General features: G+C 37.8%; 3 protein-coding genes across 3 annotated transcripts; all 3 read left to right on the top strand.

Annotated features, from left to right (window-relative positions):
• The first annotated feature begins 27 nt into the window (after nt 1–27).
• LOC120197361 lies at nt 28–18,681 on the top strand. The gene is made up of 2 exons (XM_039198912.1): nt 28–811; nt 18,391–18,681. The coding sequence occupies exons 1-2, from the start codon at nt 410–412 to the stop codon at nt 18,679–18,681; spliced, it is 693 nt and encodes a 230-aa protein (XP_039054843.1). The 5' UTR covers nt 28–409.
• LOC120197267 lies at nt 1,608–4,111 on the top strand. The gene is made up of 3 exons (XM_039198856.1): nt 1,608–1,648; nt 2,295–2,919; nt 3,203–4,111. Exon 3 carries the CDS (start codon nt 3,242–3,244, stop codon nt 3,812–3,814), a length of 573 nt encoding a protein of 190 aa, XP_039054787.1. The 5' UTR covers nt 1,608–1,648; nt 2,295–2,919; nt 3,203–3,241; the 3' UTR covers nt 3,815–4,111.
• LOC120197266 lies at nt 4,137–6,916 on the top strand. The gene is made up of 3 exons (XM_039198855.1): nt 4,137–4,950; nt 6,251–6,474; nt 6,558–6,916. Exons 1-2 carry the CDS (start codon nt 4,315–4,317, stop codon nt 6,356–6,358), a joined length of 744 nt encoding a protein of 247 aa, XP_039054786.1. The 5' UTR covers nt 4,137–4,314; the 3' UTR covers nt 6,359–6,474; nt 6,558–6,916.
• Nucleotides 18,682–19,062: the final 381 nt, after the last annotated feature.

Genomic DNA, 19,062 nt, shown 5'->3' on the forward strand with positions numbered 1-19,062 from the left:
TGGTGAGAAGAGGAGTGATAATAACTCCAAGAGAAAGAGAGTAGGAAATCTCTTCCTCTCAGTAGTTTTAGAGCCGTCCTTGATAGCAATAGTAGCAAGAGTTTGACTGAAGTGTATAATGGTGGGTTCAGTTCGAGGTTGCACGATCCAGAAAGCTCGAAGAAGTTGGCTTGAGTAAGAAATCAAAAAATGGTAGCAGTGCTGGTGATGTTTCAGTTAGTTTGGGTAACAATGATGCGAGGATCCCAAAGCGTAAACGGCGGTTTGGGGGGCTGCGCAAATTTGGGGATGGTCAAGTGTTGAAGTTGACAGGGTGGTCTAATAGTAAAGAAGTTGTTAATGAGGAAGTGAAGTTAACCAGTGAAGATTCTGGCACTCAGAATGAGTCTTTGAAAAAAAAGGAAGATTGATGATCTTAAGGAAGCGGAACAGTGAGCCAAGATCGATTCAGCTTTTGAAGGAAGAAGATGGTACTGCTGGTTACTCAGCTGTAAATGGCGGTGACTCTTTGATAAAAAAATCATGTAGGAAGTCTAGGAAGAGGAAGGATTCAGTAAAGGGTGATAAAAGTGTTGCTAACAAGGCTGAGAGTTCAGTAGAGGCTTGTGATGTCTTTCAAGATGATGAAGAGAATCTTGAAGAAAATGCAGCAAGAATGTTATCATCACGGTTTAACCCATGCTGTACTGGCTTTTCTTCAAACAACAAAGTTTCTGTATCACCATCCGAGAATGGTTTATCTTTTCTCATATCTTCTGGTCAGAGTGCTAGTCCTGGATCTAAGAATTTGTCTGGTTCCGAATCTGCTTCTGTTAATGCTAGGATATTGAGACCAAGGAAAATTCATAAAGGGAAGGCCACCTCAAGGAGAAGGTGTCATTTTTATGAAATTTTCTCTAGAGACTTGGATGCACAATGGGTATTAAACCGAAGAATTAAGGTGTTCTGGCCTTTAGACAAGAATTGGTATTATGGCCTTGTCTATGACTATGATAAAGAGAAAAAGCTTCATCATGTCAAATATGATGACCGTGATGAGGAATGGATTGATTTACGGAATGAGAGATTTAAAACTCCTGATTTTTCCTAGCGAACTTCCTTACAAATATCAACGGAAAAGAACTCAGTGCGAAAGAGGTTCTGATGATAGAATTAAGAATGTAAAGCTCAACAAGAGAGGGTAAGAAAAATTCATTACAGACGACAGTGCTAATGGGAGCTATATGGATTCTGAGCCCATCATCTCTTGGTTGGCTCGCTCCAGTCATCGTGTCAAATCATGCCCTTTGCGTTCTGTGAAGAGACGAAAATAGCTGCTTCATCTCTTAGTTCTCCTGGTCAACAATTGTCGTGTGATGAAGCTGTAGATGAAAATGGTTGTCATCGTGGAGGTTCATTGAAGGGAAGTAAATTTAAATTGTTCAATGCCACTGCATTGTCTGACAGACCAGTTGATAGCAGAAGGGTTGAGGATTCTTCCTTGGATAGCACTAGTTACCCCAATAGAAATCCTATAGTATATTTTAGAAGGCGTTTTCACCAGATAAGTATCATGTCAGGCTTCTAGAAGCAATTGTATTGGCAGTAATGTCTGAATCTATCACATCCCTCGGCTGTGTTGATGAATTTCAGGATTTGGGTGTACTTGGTGCTGCATGGGACGGTTGGATCCTGAACTAGATTGTTGTTTATGATAATGCAGGGCAGTTACAATTGAATATTTCATTGATCATTCAAAACAAGTCAGGTTTGGGTTGAGCTTCCCTGTGCTCTGTCTCAAATAACTTGTTTGGTACAGGTAACCTTTGGCTGGTTCGTACTTTGTTGTTGCTGTGTGGTATGGTGATGCCTGTCTGGCCAATGGTTCATATGGAGATCCTTTTTGTTGATAATGAGTTGACTGAGGTTTTTCCTGTTTGAAGGTTCCTGAAACAAGCTATAGCTTTTGTTTTCCAGTCCTGATGGTATTTTATCGACCTACTGAGCGGGGAAGTGTCCTGATCTGCAGTTGCCTATAACTTCAATCAGTTTCAAATTTTCTTGCTTTCAAGATCTTAGGCAGCAGGTTGTCTTTGCTTTTTACAACTTCCACGAAGTGAAGCATTCAAAATGGATGTTACTGAACTCTAAACTGAAAGACATTGTCTGCTTAATAGGCAATTACCTATGTTTGAGTGCACTATGATAACATTAAGGCACTTCAGAATGGAACCAATCGACAGGTTCTCCTGCTTTCAAAGACTCGTCAGTTGAGGTATGCTTGTTCTCCATGATATTGGTATTTAACCTCAAAGGTGCTTGCATGGGACGGTTGGATCCTGAACTAGAATTGTTGTTTAGTGATAATGCAGGGCAGTTACAATTGAATATTTCATTGATTCATTCAAAACAAGTCAGGTTTGGGTTGAGCTTCCCTGTGCTCTCTGTCTCAAATAACTTGTTTGGTACAGGTAACCTTTGGCTGGTTCGTACTTTGTTGTTGCTGCAGTGTGGTATGGTGATGCCTGTCTGGCCAATGGTTCATATGGAGATCCTTTTTGTTGATAATGAAGTTGGACTGAGGTTTTTCCTGTTTGAAGGTTCCTTGAAACAAGCTATAGCTTTTGTTTTCCAAGTCCTGATGGTATTTTATCGACCTACTGAGCAGGGGAAGTGTCCTGATCTGCAGTTGCCTATAACTTCAATCAGTTTCAAATTTTCTTGCTTTCAAGATCTTAGGCAGCAGGTTGTCTTTGCTTTTTACAACTTCCACGAAGTGAAGCATTCAAAATGGATGTTACTGAACTCTAAACTGAAAAGACATTGTCTGCTTAATAGGCAATTACCTATGTTTGAGTGCACTTTGATAACATTAAGGCACTTCAGAATGGAACCAATCGGATACATGGTTCTCCTGCTTTCAAAGACTCGTCAGTTGAGGTATGCTTGTTCTCCATTGATATTGGTATTTAAACCTCAAAGGTCGTTATTCTTGTTTGTTTTACTTATGATTGCATGGAAATACTTAGTTTGTCTTTTGCTATCTTCCCTTAAAACTGGTTTAGTTCTTGATTTTAGTTTTTAGCTTTATGTTCTATCATCTGTGGTCATTTAACTATCAACCATGAGCTCTGGTGAGTTCTAAAATTGCTGTACAGTCATATTAATACCTTCATCATTTTGGTGACTGTAAATGGTATGGAATTTGTTTGTTATTGACCAGGGTTTAAGAAGGATAAAGTATAGGCCGGTCATCAGCCTTATGGGTGTCTCCAGAGAGTCTAGTTTTCTGGAAGTTGGCCAGTTTTCTGGAAGTTCTGAGGAGCATAGAAATATTCCCCAGTTTGCTCTTTCTTTTGGTGCTGCACCTACTTTCTTTATTAGGTTGCATCTTAAGCTACTTATGGAACGTAGTCTTGCTTGCACCAGCTTTCGTGATTGTGACTCCTTTGAGAAACCAGGAAGCTCTGGCAATTTGTTGTTGGATTACCGCTCTAATAGAGAGGACTGCATGAACAACAATTCTCAAAGTAGTGTAGAAAAAAATTTGAAGGCTTCATTAAAGGATGTTGCTACTGGTGCTGAGTCAACAACTCTCGATCTTTCTGTTTGTGGTAATGTATGTCTGAAGAAGTCCTCACAGAAGTACAAAAATGGTGATCAAATTGTGGATGGAACTTCTGTTAATTCTCATGAACCTGAAGAAGTTGGAGCCATAGCCATTGGTTCATTTTGGAAGCAGCAATGTGACAATTCAGAGTCCCAGCAACTTGTTTGTCCTCGAAGTCTCCAGTTGATGGTGATAAGAAGAATGCAAGTTGTAGTTCTGTTTTGAATGGTATTACGGTTGAGATTCCTCCCTTTGATCAATATGGAAAGTATGGTGACAGTGAATTACCCAGTTCTCAACAGCCTACTGATTGGACTTGGAGTATGATCGGTGGTATTATACCAAGTCCTAATCCTACTGCTCCTAGAAGTACATGGCATCGAAATAGAAGTAGTTCATCAATTGGTTATCATGCTCATGGTTGGTCGGATGGAACGGCTGATTTCTTCAACAGTTATTTGGAAATGGACCTAAGAAGCCACGAACTCAGGTATCATACTCAATGCCTGTTGGAAGTTTAGATTACAGCTCAAAAATAAAGCAGCAGAGAGCCCTTCACAAGCGAATTAGGAGGGCAAATGAGAAGAGATCATATAATGTTTCTAGAGGCTCCCAAAGGAACTTGGAGTTATTATCTTGCGATGCAAATGTACTAATTACTATTGGTGACAGAGGATGGCGTGAGGGTGGGGTGCAGGTTGTGCTTGAACTTTTGATCATAATGAATGGATGCTGGCTGTGAAAGTATCGGGGTCTACAAGGTACTCTTACAAGGCACATCAGTTCTTGCAGCCTGGATTACCAATCGTTTTACACTTGCTATGATGTGGAAAGGGGGGAAAGATTGGATCTTGGAGTTCACAGACAGGAGTCAGTGGGCTCTCTTCAAGGAGATGCATGAAGAGTGCTACAACCTTAATGTTCGTGCTGCTTCTGTGAAGAACATTCCTATTCCTGGGGTTCGCTTAATAGAGGAATATGATGAAAACGCAATGGAAGTGACATTTGTTCGCTGTTCTTCAAAGTACTTGTGCCAGGTTGAAAATGATGTTGAGATGGTTTTGGATCCATCCCGTGTTTTATACGACATAGATAGTGATGACGAACAGTGGATTTCAAGAATTCGCAAATCTTCACAAAGTGATATTGACAATTCTTTGGAATTTTCTGATGACATGTTTGAGAAGGTTATGGACATGTTTGAGAAGGCTGCATATACTGAACAGTGCACTCAGTTTACTACTGAAGAAATACAAGAGCTCATGGCTGGAGTCGGGTCCCTGAAAGTAATCACAGCAATCTATGGGCATTGGCAACAGAAGAGGCAGAGAGTTGGAATGTCTTTAATTCGTCATCTGCAGGTATTTTTCGAAAAACCTTCTTTTTAATTCCTTTGTTTCTTTTAGTCAATGCCTTTTAGTTTTACTAGCAGGTTGAAATAGTCAACATCTTTTTGGTGCAAGGCCACCTGAAGTACTTGGTTCTGCACAGATGTATTCAATAGTCTGAATAGTGTTCATTTATTAATTTATTTAAATGTAATTTCTTCGCAAACACATGTACTTGCCATCAAGAACCTGGAAAGGACAAAACAGAAAATCTGGATCACATTGTTCAGTTATTTAAGTATTGGTTGCATTTTAATGTGTTAAAACTAATAACAAATAATTATTTAGTAGTTAGTACTTGTTCAAAGAACATGACAAAAATATCCTGTAGTTTCTGGATTATTTATAGGGTAAACCACGTGTTTAGTACCTAAACTATCGGTTTTGCTCCGTTTTAGCCTAAACTTTCAGTTTTTTTCAAAATCATACTTAACATTTAGTTTTTGTGTCATTTTAGTACCCGCCGTTAAAAACTTAATGTGTTTAGTGCCTAAACTATTAGTTTTGGTTTGTTTTAGTACCTAAACTTCCATTTTTTTCTCAAAAACTTAACGTTGAGTTTTTTTTTTTGATAGAAAATATATGGAGGCCTCATTAAAAACGCCCTTCTTAACCTTCATGTTACAGCAGTAACCTGAAGGACATTGGAAGGAGGAAAAGAGTGTCAAAATTTATTAATAGAACATAGTTACAAAGCCTGTTCCAAACACCCTCCACTCACAACATACATCTCAAAACAAATAAAAACACCCTGACGAGAAACATACAACTGAAAACAACACAAAACTCCCAGACCCACAACACTGGAATCATCCAATTCCTTCTTTTGCCAACTCATCCGCCTCCCAATTGGATGCTCTCAAAATATGCCTAACTATAACATCCTGTCCTACCACTAGAGAAGCAATGTCTTTCACCAAAGACACAAACAGCGGGGTACAGCGACCAGGATTGTATTGATATTTAGATTATTATTGTCGGATAATTTGGGGTAATTAGAAACTGAGGAACTTGAGATTGGGAAACCAAGTGGTGGCCCAACACTCTATTTTAATTTAGGCAAAATTGAAACAAAGGAAAGTTCACTCATTTCGTTTCCATCTATTTTCAGTCTTATTTTATAGCCCGAAGAATTCTCAAATTCATCTTTCAAGGCTCTGATTTTACATGACAATTTCACTATGTTACCGTGGTTGGTTTGTTCATGTGTTTTGTTTTATCTCAAGTATTTTATGATGTCCAACTTATTATAAAATGTTTGGTTTTCATTCAGCCGCCATTGTGGGAAAGGTACCGACAGCAAGTGAGAGAGTGGGAGCAAGCAATGTCTAAATGTAACCCTAAATCCATTGAAAAGCCACCCATGTTGCTTTCTGTATGAAACCCCGGGTTTGGAACTTCCGAATAAAGGGTCAAAGCATAGATCCCAGAGGAGAATTTCAGTTTCAGGTCAATGCCAACATGCCTTGGGAGATCACGAGGGTTGCCATTCCTTTGGTAAATGTTCTTACACTTTCATTTTATTCTTATTTTTCTTAATGTTTCGCTTTGCAAACTGAATTCATTTTCTGTCATTTCAGGCAGAAGATCAAATGGGTTCCTGTTTGGGGATGAAAAGTTTCTATATTCCTCACATAATTATGAATCTTTAGAAGATTCGCCACTGTCTCAAGCTTCACCAAGGTTATTTTCACCACTGGATGTTGGTAGCATGGGGTATTTCCCAGTGGGCAGTGATAGGTTTGATAAGAATCACCTCCGGAAACTTCAAAGAACCGAGTTGAAGAAGTATGGCACTTTTCTATCATCAAACAAAGCACAGACGGTGAATTTATACAATCAGAGGCTAATTGGCAAGAGAAATGGAATTCATCGATGGAACAGGGATTTTATTGACTGGCCAAGTCAGCGACATTACTTCCTGATGGTTTTTCAAAGACAGGGCCCGGAACAGTGGGATAATTCTGATTGACGAGTTCACGTTGCATGATGCATCTAGTGCAGCCCAGCATGCATTAAAAATGGCCAAGTTCAAGAGAGAAAAAGCCAAGAGATTGCTTTTCAGAGCTGATCTGGCAATTCACAAGGCTGTTGTTGCTCTCATGACTGCAGAGGCAATTAAAGAATCTTCCGAGGACTTAAATGGTGATGGGTAGAACGACCTGATGGAATCGGACTGTTGACTGAATGAAATTACCAGCACCATTCAGTTCTGGAGCTGATGAAATACGTAAAGGATCGAACATTCTTTCCCCGGAAACGGTGGCCTGGAGTTCTCATCGATTGATCAAAGAGTAAATTCCAACATGAAAGCTGTGAGTGGGTGGTAGTTTTTGCTTCTGCTACACATATCGTTGCGGTTCTTATGTGCCAACCTCACAGCATTTCCGGCCTCTGTATTTTATTTTCAATACCAGCTCAGCCGTTGTTTTGATTCTTCCAGTAAGTGGTGTAGGGAATTTTGGGAGGCTATATCTGTACAGAAGAATTCTTTTTTTTTTTTTCGTCGATGACGTCTTAGTTTGCTCGTTATTCCTTCCTCGTAGCCTTGATATGTGATATCAGAGTAGCAGGTTAGCTCAAATAATACGGCATTCTCTTTTGGAGTCAAATGGATGTTTAAAATTTGGAGCATTTGATGGAGATAATGTATGAAAACAAAGTGCCTAATCTGAATTGAGAAACACAAAATGCTGCAAGTATTGTTATTATTAGCATATAACATCTTGACAGAGATTTTCATTGAGGGTCAGAAAGAGTCATTTATTGGTTATTTTAGAAGTGAACTGTGGGCTGTGTATTTGGTTCATTTTCCATCGTCTGTTTTGCTCTACAACATTGTTGCTTAGGTGAAGTTTGGGTTGAAAATAATGAACAAATGATTGATAATGTTGAAGTGAAGGGGGTGCTTCTTTTTTCAAAGACTACTTTGTAAAAAAAGCATTATTGTGAAAATGAAATGTTTAAAATAGTAATAAAAAATGAAAAACTTGTAAATGTTAGCATTATTTGTTTAAGAAAGCTATTTGGTTCAAAGGCTAGCTTTAATAGAGAGGTTCCACTCTTTTAGTGTTTTTTGCTTTGTCAAAAATCCACATCAAAATCTGATAAATGTTCAAAGCTTATATTTTGGGTGGCTAGAGTCTCCCAACGTGATTTGTAGTGTCTATTCTTGTATGCGTATTTTGGTGCAGGCATGATTACTAAAATAAGAGATGCTTAAGAGATCTTATCTATTTCCACATATAAAAGAAGCAGTAATTCTGAGCAAAGTCCGATGTATTTTAAAACATTCTTCCAATATGACAGCATCCACAGAATTTACATAAACTTCATAAGTTACTTAGACTAAAAAAATGACATCATATCAAAATAGTTTCATCTGTGTAACTCTAAACAGCCAGATCTATCCATGTTAAGCATTTGTCGAACTTCACTGGGAGGGTCGTGAGGCTCCAAAAGACTTGAGTCTGTCATTTCTTGCTAGGTGAGCTATAGTTCTTCCGTTTCGTTCATCTCACGTCGGATACAGGAAATTTCCACATTCCAGTGGTTATAGATTAGCTTTCGAATTCTTCGGATAATTGGATCCTCTTGCATATGTGGAATATCATGAGCGTATTCACCACTTCTCTGTTATCGAGTTCCGCTACGGCAACTTTGAATCCCTTGTTCCACGCAAGTTGAAGACCATCAAAAAGCGCCCACTGCTCAACTTGGAAGGTGAGTAGCGTCCAATGTTGCAATGGGAAGCCGCGTATTACCAAATTGCGACCGCAACACAGCGTAACGGCCGCATCGTAATGTTTTTGGAGGTTACCACGATGCAATATTGACGCTACACGTTACGTAATATTTTAGAAATAGTGTATTTTTTATAAATAAATCACGCCCGCAACCACCGTTAACGTCCGCAACCGCATTCACGACGGACACCGCAACCGCAATATGATACTATGCTCCAAGCCACTGCCTGTTATTCTCTCTGATTAAACCTCCAGCAGTAGCGTCGATGGTTCTTAGATCGACGGCTCCATAAGTATTGAGATTGACTGTTCCAGCTTTAGGTGGATGCCATCGTTTCCTTACATTTTGTTGGACGCCACCTCGCTGATTATCGCCACGGTTGCTTTTAATGGTTTGAGCGCACGTACATGCGGAGTTGATATTTCCACTGTCGACCAAACCTCTCCATTAAAGATAAAATTGTTATGTTGTTTCCGCAATCTCCATATCCAAACAAATGCCTAAAGTGGTAGTCTCTTGATCAAGACATGTGGAATTAATAAGATTAGTACGAATTCAATCAACCAAAGGCATGGAATAAAAAATGCATATTATTTACAGGAACAAATTGTTCCCAAACATTCTTGCTGCGGGCATTCCCGAAGAACATGGAAGCTAGTTTCATCTCCCCATGACACACGGGCAAGTAAACTCAGCAGATAGCCCTCCTTTCGCTCGTTCCTTACGAAGAATATGCCAAAGGAATTGACGTATCCGTTGCAGTCCATCGAAGTCCCAAGCAATATTCCAGTTCTTAGCCTCCACGTCCCAATTGTTTACATCTCATGAAATGCTGATCGGACTGTACAGGTATCTTTATGGTGCCGTCTCCACAAGGGATGGTCTTCCCCTAACTCGTCTTGAGGCGCAGGAGAATAAATTGCTTCCTACTACTCCTCTCGCTCTGCTTTTTTTTATCCGACCCATTCAAGATAGCGTTGAAGTCTCCTCCAAATATCCAGGGGTTCCAGAACTCACATGGATGGCACTAAGGTCCCTCCATAAAGCCTTACGCTTGTACCTGTAAGGACTACCATAGAGAGAGGTTACGATTAAGGGTAAGGAAAGCTAATACCTGTGATTCTAGTATGAATAAATTGAGGAGCGCCTGCAATAACATCGACTGCGATGGACGAATCCCAGAAAAGCCAGATTCCGCCTGAAAATCCAATAGCCTCCACCCGAAAGGAAAAATCAAACCCGAGCTTTACTACGAATTCATCTGCTTTTTCGCCGCTAATTCTCGGTTCAAGTATGGCCACTAGATTTGGTTTATGTTCCCGCATGTACACTTGGAAAATCTCGGAAACTTGTATCTGCCCTACCTTGGCAATTCCACGTTAAATATGTAAAATTCATAAATAAATTTGGAATAGAAGGTACCTCTCCTGGACTAGGCCGATTATCATTGTTTGTTCCGTTTCAATAATTTGGGACTGAACCTGCTCTTGAATACACCATTCATAGCTTCACGAAAAGTAGCCTGATCTAGTGAAATGCTTTTGAATTTCATAAATTTGTTACGAATAGTACCCGAGGTTCCTGTCAAAAACCATCATTCATATCAACCAAGCTACAAAGCAATGATTTATATACACAAAGCTAAGCTATCCTAACAGAATAACAAACCTCTAACTATCTGCTAACCTAATAAACTGAATTACAATCACTTATAAACTTAAGAGTTCCCCTTTCTTAGCTGGTGCTCCACGACGGAAGAAGTGAGTTTAGCGCACGACTGGTTATTTCTCGTTGGATTTGAGCTGATGGAACGTGATTGCCTTGTGGAAATTGGATTAGGGTCGTCGCAAGGAGCTGACCATCTGCACCCAAAGAGTTTTCGACGATAGGATTATTATTAGAAATAAAGTTGCAAGTTGGAACCATTTAAGCTTACCACTCTAGCTGACTTAGGAAAATCCAGCTTCAGAGAGCCTTGGCCGGAGTTTCTATCAATTAACGTGTTTGAGGAAGCCAGGTTGGTAGTCGTCTGCATGGCAACGCTAGCCTGATTCTCGTGCAGGAGAAGGCTAGCATGGGATAGATTAGGGGGTTGGGCTTCCATAGGTTTAGAAATCAGCACGTGGTCTCGACACCAAGGCCTGACAACGATCCACTTTGGATGTCAAAGTGGGTTTGTTGTGTGAAAGCTCCTTGAATGTGACCGTTGGCTTTGGTATTCCTTTGGATTTAGTCAAAATTTACAACTAGAGGCCATATAATTGGTCGAATCAGGAGCATTAACTTTTTGATTGGGAATAAGGGGTTGGGCTTCCATAGGTTTAGAAATCAGCACGTGGTCTCGACACCAAGGCCTGACAACGATCCACTTTGGATGTCAAAGTGGGTTTGTGTGAAAGCTCCTTGAATGTGACCGTTGGCTTTGGTATTCCTTTGGATTTAGTCAAAAATTTACAACTAGAGGCCATATAATTGGTCGAATCAGGAGCATTAACTTTTTGATTGGGAATAATTGATTTATAGCAACTCCACGATTCTCTCCAACAATCTCCCTTGCTTTGCTTTGATGAGTCTTTAGGATTGAAATTATCAATCAGGTTCGTGAATCTCGATCCGGGTCTTGAAGTTTCCTTAGGATCCTCCGTCTTCTTCGTCGTTCCTGTTGTAGGCCGCCGGCATCTCCTCTCCACCATCAACCAAGGGTCGTACGGTTCTTCTTCCAAGGGGACATCGGCTTCAGAGGCTCTGTCGGAATTTATGCTTTTATTACGCATGACTGTTTTTTCTGAACTAGTCAAATCATGGTTGTAGACACTAGTTTTTTTGCCTATTTTTTTCATTTATTATTATTTTATTTTATTTTTAATAATAATAATAATAAATAAATAAATTATTATTACTATTGCAGGCCCAAAATACAACAACCAAACTCAATTACAAATCCTGGAAGCCCAACAGGAGACCTAGAAGCCCAACCTAGTCCAAACAATTTGAATCGGTCTAAGTTTCTAACCTTAAACTCGATTAGGGTTTCATCTCATGCTCAAGCCGCCAACACCATCAGCCATTGGATCTGGAGAGATCCAACGGCCATAGATGCGCTAAAAGAAACCTTACGGTTATGATACCCTAGGGACTACGCCGGCCACCGCCTTTGACATCTAACAACCACCTGCTGCCCCGCCCCGTCACTTCAACAGGAGCCTCCAGAAGAATTAAGGCAACCGTCCACATCGTTGCCCTAAGGTGAGTCACCATCGTAGGTTCGGTGACTCACCGAAGGGTACTCTATTACCCGGTCTGAGACGTGTAATACGGTGGCCTATAAAGGCCACCGATCCTGCGAAATAAAAGAAGACACACAACAAGCAAGAAAAAAAACCCCAGCAATCAAAACCACAAAACAAAAAGAAAAGAAAAGAGATAAGCTTACCGAGGAAGACTGCACGGTGATCAGAGCTTCAACGCACCTCCACGCGCCGTTGAAAGAAATCGAAATACCGAAGGTATTTCTGTAGATCTAGGTAATTTTGGGGCTTTTTAGGGGAAAATGAGATCGGAATCGGCCTTAGGACATTTGGATCTCTCATTTGGGGTGTTTTGACATTTTACGACCACCATGAACGATGGCCTGCGGCGGCGATAGGCGCCAGAAAATGGTGGTCAACGGTGGTCGAATTCTCTCCGATGAGGGAATCCTAGCAAGAAGGGAGAGAAACTTTTCATCTCTCTTTTAGAGAGAGAATGAAAAAAGAAAAAAATGAGGAAAATGGCTTAAGGGCCGGTTTATTAGGGTATTTATACCCTCCCTTGAACGACGTCGTTTAAGGGAGGGACCCCTGCGTAATTTTCGTGCATGGGGAAATTATACCAGCAATCCCTGTAATTTGTATAATTTGCAATTTAATCCCGAAAAGCATATTTCTGTTTATTTTAATTTGGTATTTGAATTTTAGTTTATTATATTATAGTCCTTACTATGCTAATTTATATATTTTAGGTAAAATATCATAATACGTCCTTTTAATTTTAATAATTTATATTTTAACCATGAATAATTAATTATGGTTAAATTACACTGTTAATCCCTAATCTCATAATATTTTGAATTAGAGCCTTAAGTTTTAATATTTCACATTTTAATCCTGTTGTTTTAATTTTATTTGTTTTAGTCACAGTTTAATTGCAATTTAATTTTTTTTACCCTTCTAATTTAAAAATGTTTAATTTATTACTTTAATTATTATTTAAATTATTATTTTATTTTATTCATATAAATGTATATATATTTGCTTAAATATTAATATTTATTTATTTTTTAATATTAAGAAAAAGACTGTCTTAAAGTAACTAGATGTCCTATTCTGATATTTTTAAATAAATAAATATCCTACTTATAAAACCCTAAAAATATACTTATTTTATTTTTTTATATCAAATTATTTTAATATAAATTTTTTAGGAATAATTATTCTTATTAATATATATTTTTTAATATTAAGAAAATGACTGTCTTAAAGTAACTAGACATCATTTTCAGATATTTTTAAATAAGTAAATTCTTCACTTATAAAAAATATATTTTAATATATTTTTCTTTAAAATTATCTGATTGAATCTGAAATAATATGATCATAAATTAAATTTATATTCTAATTCTTAAATTTCTGCTAATAGAGACAATTTATAATCAAAATGTACCAATTTTGGGCGTTATAGGGGTGCTAATCCTTCCCTAAACGTAACCGACCACGAATCCCTTTTTAATACTAAAAAGAATGAAATTTTGGTTAAACGCATACCGATTTATCTTTTAACTGATATTTTCTTAAAAACTCTTTTAAAAGGTGATTTTGAGGTATTCGACCTACCTAACCCAAAAAGGTCGATAGCGACTCCAAAACATTTTCATTAAAAACCATTTATTCATTCACTTGCTTTTCCGCCAAGGAAAATTCATGCCCAGGCGAAAACCGGTTACGACAGCTTGACGACTTCGCTGGGGACTCTGGTCAAACCTAAATCGATTATATATTGTCTCTATAAAATTAAAAATCAAGAATTCAGATTTATAATTTTTTATTTCTTTCAATTATTTATTTTTTTTATATCATTCTATACTAATATATTTTTTATTGATTTTTCAGATATTAGGATTCAGTTTTTGTTTAGTGTTTGTCAAAGGTTTGATAATTTATGCTCACACACAACACGTGCATTGCATAAACATAAGCTTTATACTTGAGCTATTTTCCCTTTTAAGTGGGAGTGAAAGCGACGTCTTCGTGAGAATTTATTCTCCGTGTCAGACCTAGCAAGTAGCTTTCGGGTTTCATATACTCTATGTCTTCGTGAGGATTTATTCTCCGTGTCAGGCATAGGGAAATGTGTCCCCTCGAATTGAACTTGATCCGCTTAAGTCTGTAATGGACTAGGATTGAGGGTTTGTAACCCAAGGGGGCACCGACAAGGACAATTCGAGTACCTTTACTCATAGAACCAAAACCCTACATATAATAAACCCTAGAAATTCGCTCGATCTAAGACCATGCCGAAATTTTGTCCAAAATAGGTGTACACAAAGGAGAAATGAACTCTAATTTTTGTCTTTTAATTTATTTTTTCTGAATTAGAAATTATGTGAATTAGGGATTACAATGTTATTTAAAGTATGTTATGTAGAAAGCATGTTTAAATAAAAAATAAAATTTTCCTTCCTTATTATTTGAATTAATTCATTTTATTTTTATGTTTTTTTCTTTTATTTTTGTTATGTGCATGGCATCATACATGATTGAAGGTATTGATCTTCGAGTTAATCGTCTCATTGGAAAGCATTCATCAATGGACAAAAAGTATTCGAATCAAGTAGTTCCAAACTCGGAGGTACGACAGTGGTCTGAAGAGTTGCAAAGATAGGAGGGAGACAGTTTGCAAGATTATTATATGTTAGACTTAGCAGGTTATGCTCCAATTTTTCTCAAAAGGAATGACGTTCAAGACCTTCGAAGCATTTGGGAAGAATGAGATTCAAATAAAAAGCTGCAGTTTTACCAGTGTTATGAGGACATTCCATATTTGCTTTATGTTGAAATTGATTATGAGTTGCTCCGAGCTTTGATTGTATTCTGGAATCCAGGATACAATTGCTTCACTTTCAATAAAGAAGACATGGTGCCTACTATTGAAGAATCAAATTTATTCGAGGTCAATCAAAACTCAACCTTTCAGAATTAAATTGGCCAAGATTGCAGGAGTACACGAGGAATGAGTGGTTGCTCGTACAAAACAAAAAGGAGAAGGTGAAGGTATTTCTTCGACCAATATTAAAGAAATCATTCAAAGTCATCCAGATGATAAAGTGCGATTTGACCTCTTTGCTCTGGGTATATATGGGCTAGTCATCTTCCCGAAAGCTTGGGATATATCGAAGCTGCATCAGTGGATTATTCGAGCAATTACAAAAAAGGGTCAATCATGTCTCTGCAATTCTAGCAGAAACCTTTCGATCATTGAGTGATTGTAGAATGCTAGGAGGTGGAAAATTTTCAGGATGCGTACAACTGTTATATGTCTGGATCCGCAACCATTTTTGGAGGACAAAAAAGGTCTCATATCGTCGCTTTAATATGGACTAATCACCTTTGAAAGAGTTTCTTGAGAAAGAATGGCCAAAACAAGTCACTAAAGACATGTAGATGGATGCCCTTAGAAATTTGCAAAGCATCGACATCGTTTAGTGTGCTCCTTGGCAAATACAAAGAGAGTTCTTTTATAAATGTGGTGACTACAACTGGGTGATGCTGCTAGGCTTATGGGGAGGAATTGGATATGCATCACTCCTGGTTATAAGACAATATGAGGGTCGTCAATTTTTTTCGATTACTGCTGGGTTACATTCATCTGAGTTTGCATTTCATGGGAACAATTACAAAAGAAACATCCTTGATGCAGTTAAAGCATGGAAAACAACTTTCTGTATTCGAGCCAAAGCAGCTAAAGTAATGTTAACCCCTGATTAAAAGAAATGGAGGACTGTTAGAAAGAATGAGATTATTCCTCTATCTGACCAAAATGAGTACATCTCTATGGAAGATCGAATTCGGATAGCCCCATCAGAGATAGAAATTCTAAGAACTGAATTTAAAGCAGAGAAAGAGGGTTGGTTAAAAGAATTAGAGCATATATAACGAGATAAAGTTATGTGGGGTGTCGATGTTGACTTTCATACTGCACAATTTGTAATGCTCAAAGAGAACAAAGAAAAAGTAGATGGTGTGTTGAAAAAGTTAAAAAAAAATTAATATGAGCTGCAAAAATCCAGGACAACATCAGGATCAAGCAGAGCGACAACACAGTTGACCAAGGAGTTAAACATTGAGAAAGGCAAAGTCAAAGATTTGAAAGCGAAAAATGGTCGTTTACTCAAGAACCTAGAGAAAGGGAAACAGAAAATGGAAAAACTTGAGGTCGACAAAAGGGAGCGAATTATAAAGTATAAAGCTGAGAGTCGTGAGGTTATGAATGAAATGAAGAAAGAGAAGGATCGAGTCAAAGAATTAGAAGATATGAAGAAGTGCATTCTCGAGAGATTTGAGGTTAAGAAGAATATCATGTTCAAGGGATTTAGGCCGAAATGAATAAAATGATTGTCAAACTTGAGGTTAGGGGACAAAAAATTGAAGAGTTCGATGTTGAAAAGAAAAATAGGATTTGGAGAGAAAGAACTTCAATACTAGACTCGAAGCAGGGCAAGAGGTAACCAACAATTGGGTGAAACGATATAGAGACAAGAATGTACAGATACAGAAGCTTAATCAAAGGACACAAGAAACATGAAAAAAACTTGAAAAGGATTTGGATCAGTGTCGAAACAAGAATACATAATTTAATGATTACATCCTGAAACTTGAAGAATCATTATTCTAAGAGAAGGTTCGTCTAGGGCCTAGTGACCTTAAGGAGAGTTATGAGGAGAATGCTTACTACGAAGGCAAATTCGGAATCTGGAAAGTACTCTGCAAAGCTGTCAAGTGTGAATCACTGAGTTAGAGCAAACTCTCCAAGGAACTAATGAACAATGACAAAATTTGACTGTTTTTTATGAAGGATGAAGTGAAGATAGAAGCAGTTTGGTAGTCAAGGCCATGATACAAATGAGTGAAGTTCCCAGGTATATTGGGGAGTTAGCTGTTGAAGTAAAGATTAAAACTTATTTTAACTTTGGAAAAAATGATTTTTGAAATATTTGGAGTATGTTTTATATTATAATTATATGAAAACTTAGAAATCATTTTGGAAAATCTTAAAATTCATTAACTTATTTTTATTCAAATATCAAAATGTTTCACAAAGATAAACATTCATTAAATAAAATTCAAAAAATAAAATGAAAAAGGTTTTCAATCACAGATTCCTAGCCAAACAAAAAACAACACCGTTACGGTACTAGGAAAGCAAGTAAGAGAATGGAAGAAAAGATAGAACGTCTCGAGGAAGAGCATAAAAAACAAGAGAAATGAGAATTAAATTAGAGAAGATTGAGGCTACATTACAAATTCACTAATGGAGATGCTGCAGAAATGGAGGATATATTCAAGAAACAATCTAAAAAAAAAGTCATGTTGAAAATCCTACATCTTCTGACCAGGACCCCATATATCCTACAGGTTTTACTTCAGAATCTACTTATCATCCTAGTTTCACACATGTACATCCCTGCTCATGCTTGGACACCTCAAGAAGCCTGACCTAATGAAAATCAACAAATAGGTCCCACATCTTCAAATAATAATCCACTTGTGTCAAGTATAAAGATAGGGGAAGTTAATACCGAACATCTAACTTCGGATCTGAATGAGTTAGTCGAGAAAGAAAAAGCAATAAAGAATTTACTCGATAGATCAAGAGCCTGGAAGAAAGAATAAAATCCATAGTTCGATGCTAGTGAGTTGAGTTTAGTCCTAACGTAATTCTCCCTATTAAGTTCAAAGTTCATACTTGAAAGATATGATGTACTACATACCCTTCGTCCCATATCACGATGTTTTATCGTAGAATGTAGTCATGTGAAATATGAGAAATTATTGATTCACCGTTTTCATGACAGTTTGGCATGACCATCCATCAAGTGGTATACTCAATTACTAAAGCTCATATCAGATCATGAAAGATCTAGCAAAAGTATTTCTAGAACAATATCACCACGTAACTGACATGGTTCCTGACAGATGAACTCTCCAAAATATGGAGAAAAAGACATGAGACATTCAGGCAGTACACTCAGAGATGGCATGATACAACGACACAAGTTCAACCACTGTCAGAGAAGGAAGCCCCATGATGTTTGTACACACTTTAAAGGCTCCAAACCTAGGCCATTTAATGGGAAATGCAACCAGGAATTTTGTTGATTTGGTCATTTTGGCAACTCAAAAGTGGCAAGATCGAAACAGTGAAGGATCTAGTTCCAAAAAGCCCATGTATCGGAAGAAGGAAAACGAATTAATAATGTGAATGTTTACAACAAAGATACCGCAAAAAGTGTTATGATAACCCAACCAAGGGTTAAGAAGAGGAAACAAACACGAATCGAAATGAATCCAGAGGACCTCACAAGGAGATGAGAGGTTTTCCTTTACACCACTGCCAGTGCCTTATTCTGAGATCTATGCTTCATTATTAAAGGTAGATATAATATGTCCTTATCCTTTGACTCTTATACAATCACCATTCCCCTACTGGTATGATCTAAAAGCACATTGTGATTACCATGATAGAATTGTTGGTTATTCCATTGAGAATTGTTTAGCCTTTAAAAGGGTAGTTCAAAATTTGATTAATGTTGAGAGATTGAAGTCCAATTCACCAGTTACATCAAATCATCCAATACCAAATCACGGAGATAAAGGGGTGAATGCAATCCATGAAGAGGAAAGCAAAGGTCGATGTTTCTGAAATTAGTCCCATCAGCTAGGGTATTCCGGCAACTCTCCCAAGCTGGTATGATTCATCAAGATTTTAAGCCAAAACCTAATGATTGTGGAGATTATTGTGAATATCACCAGGAAAAATGACATGAAATTCAGTTATGCCTTGAATTTAGGGGATTAATACAAAAGTTAATGGACAATAAAGAGATAGAATTCTTCAAGAAAGATGAAGGAAAAAGAGAAGAGGATATCTGTGCATCAGAAGATTCCAAACCTCTGCATAGAACAAGTGAGCCTGTGGTTATCACTGTGAAGCCATCTATAATTAATCCCGTACCGGTAAAACCAAAAGTGGTTATCAGGATCCCTTTACCATTTCTGTTTAAGATACCCGTAAGGTACCTTA

Source organism: Hibiscus syriacus, unplaced genomic scaffold (assembly GCF_006381635.1).
Source record: "Hibiscus syriacus cultivar Baekdansim isolate YM2019G1 unplaced genomic scaffold, ASM638163v2 tig00117048_pilon, whole genome shotgun sequence".
In the NCBI taxonomy this organism is placed as follows: Eukaryota; Viridiplantae; Streptophyta; class Magnoliopsida; order Malvales; family Malvaceae; genus Hibiscus; species Hibiscus syriacus.

What these genes read in the sequence shown, in the direction of transcription:
- LOC120197267 (XM_039198856.1), top strand. Translation starts at nt 3,242, where the DNA reads ATGGGTGTCTCCAGAGAGTCTAGTTTTCTGGAAGTTGGCCAGTTTTCT.
- LOC120197361 (XM_039198912.1), top strand. Translation starts at nt 410, where the DNA reads ATGATCTTAAGGAAGCGGAACAGTGAGCCAAGATCGATTCAGCTTTTG. An exon ending in CTGGTTCCGAATCTGCTTCT is followed by an intron (nt 812 to 18,390) that starts GTTAATGCTAGG and finishes CCTTATTCTGAG; the next exon opens with ATCTATGCTTCATTATTAAA.
- LOC120197266 (XM_039198855.1), top strand. Translation starts at nt 4,315, where the DNA reads ATGGATGCTGGCTGTGAAAGTATCGGGGTCTACAAGGTACTCTTACAA. An exon ending in CTTTAATTCGTCATCTGCAG is followed by an intron (nt 4,951 to 6,250) that starts GTATTTTTCGAA and finishes GTTTTCATTCAG; the next exon opens with CCGCCATTGTGGGAAAGGTA.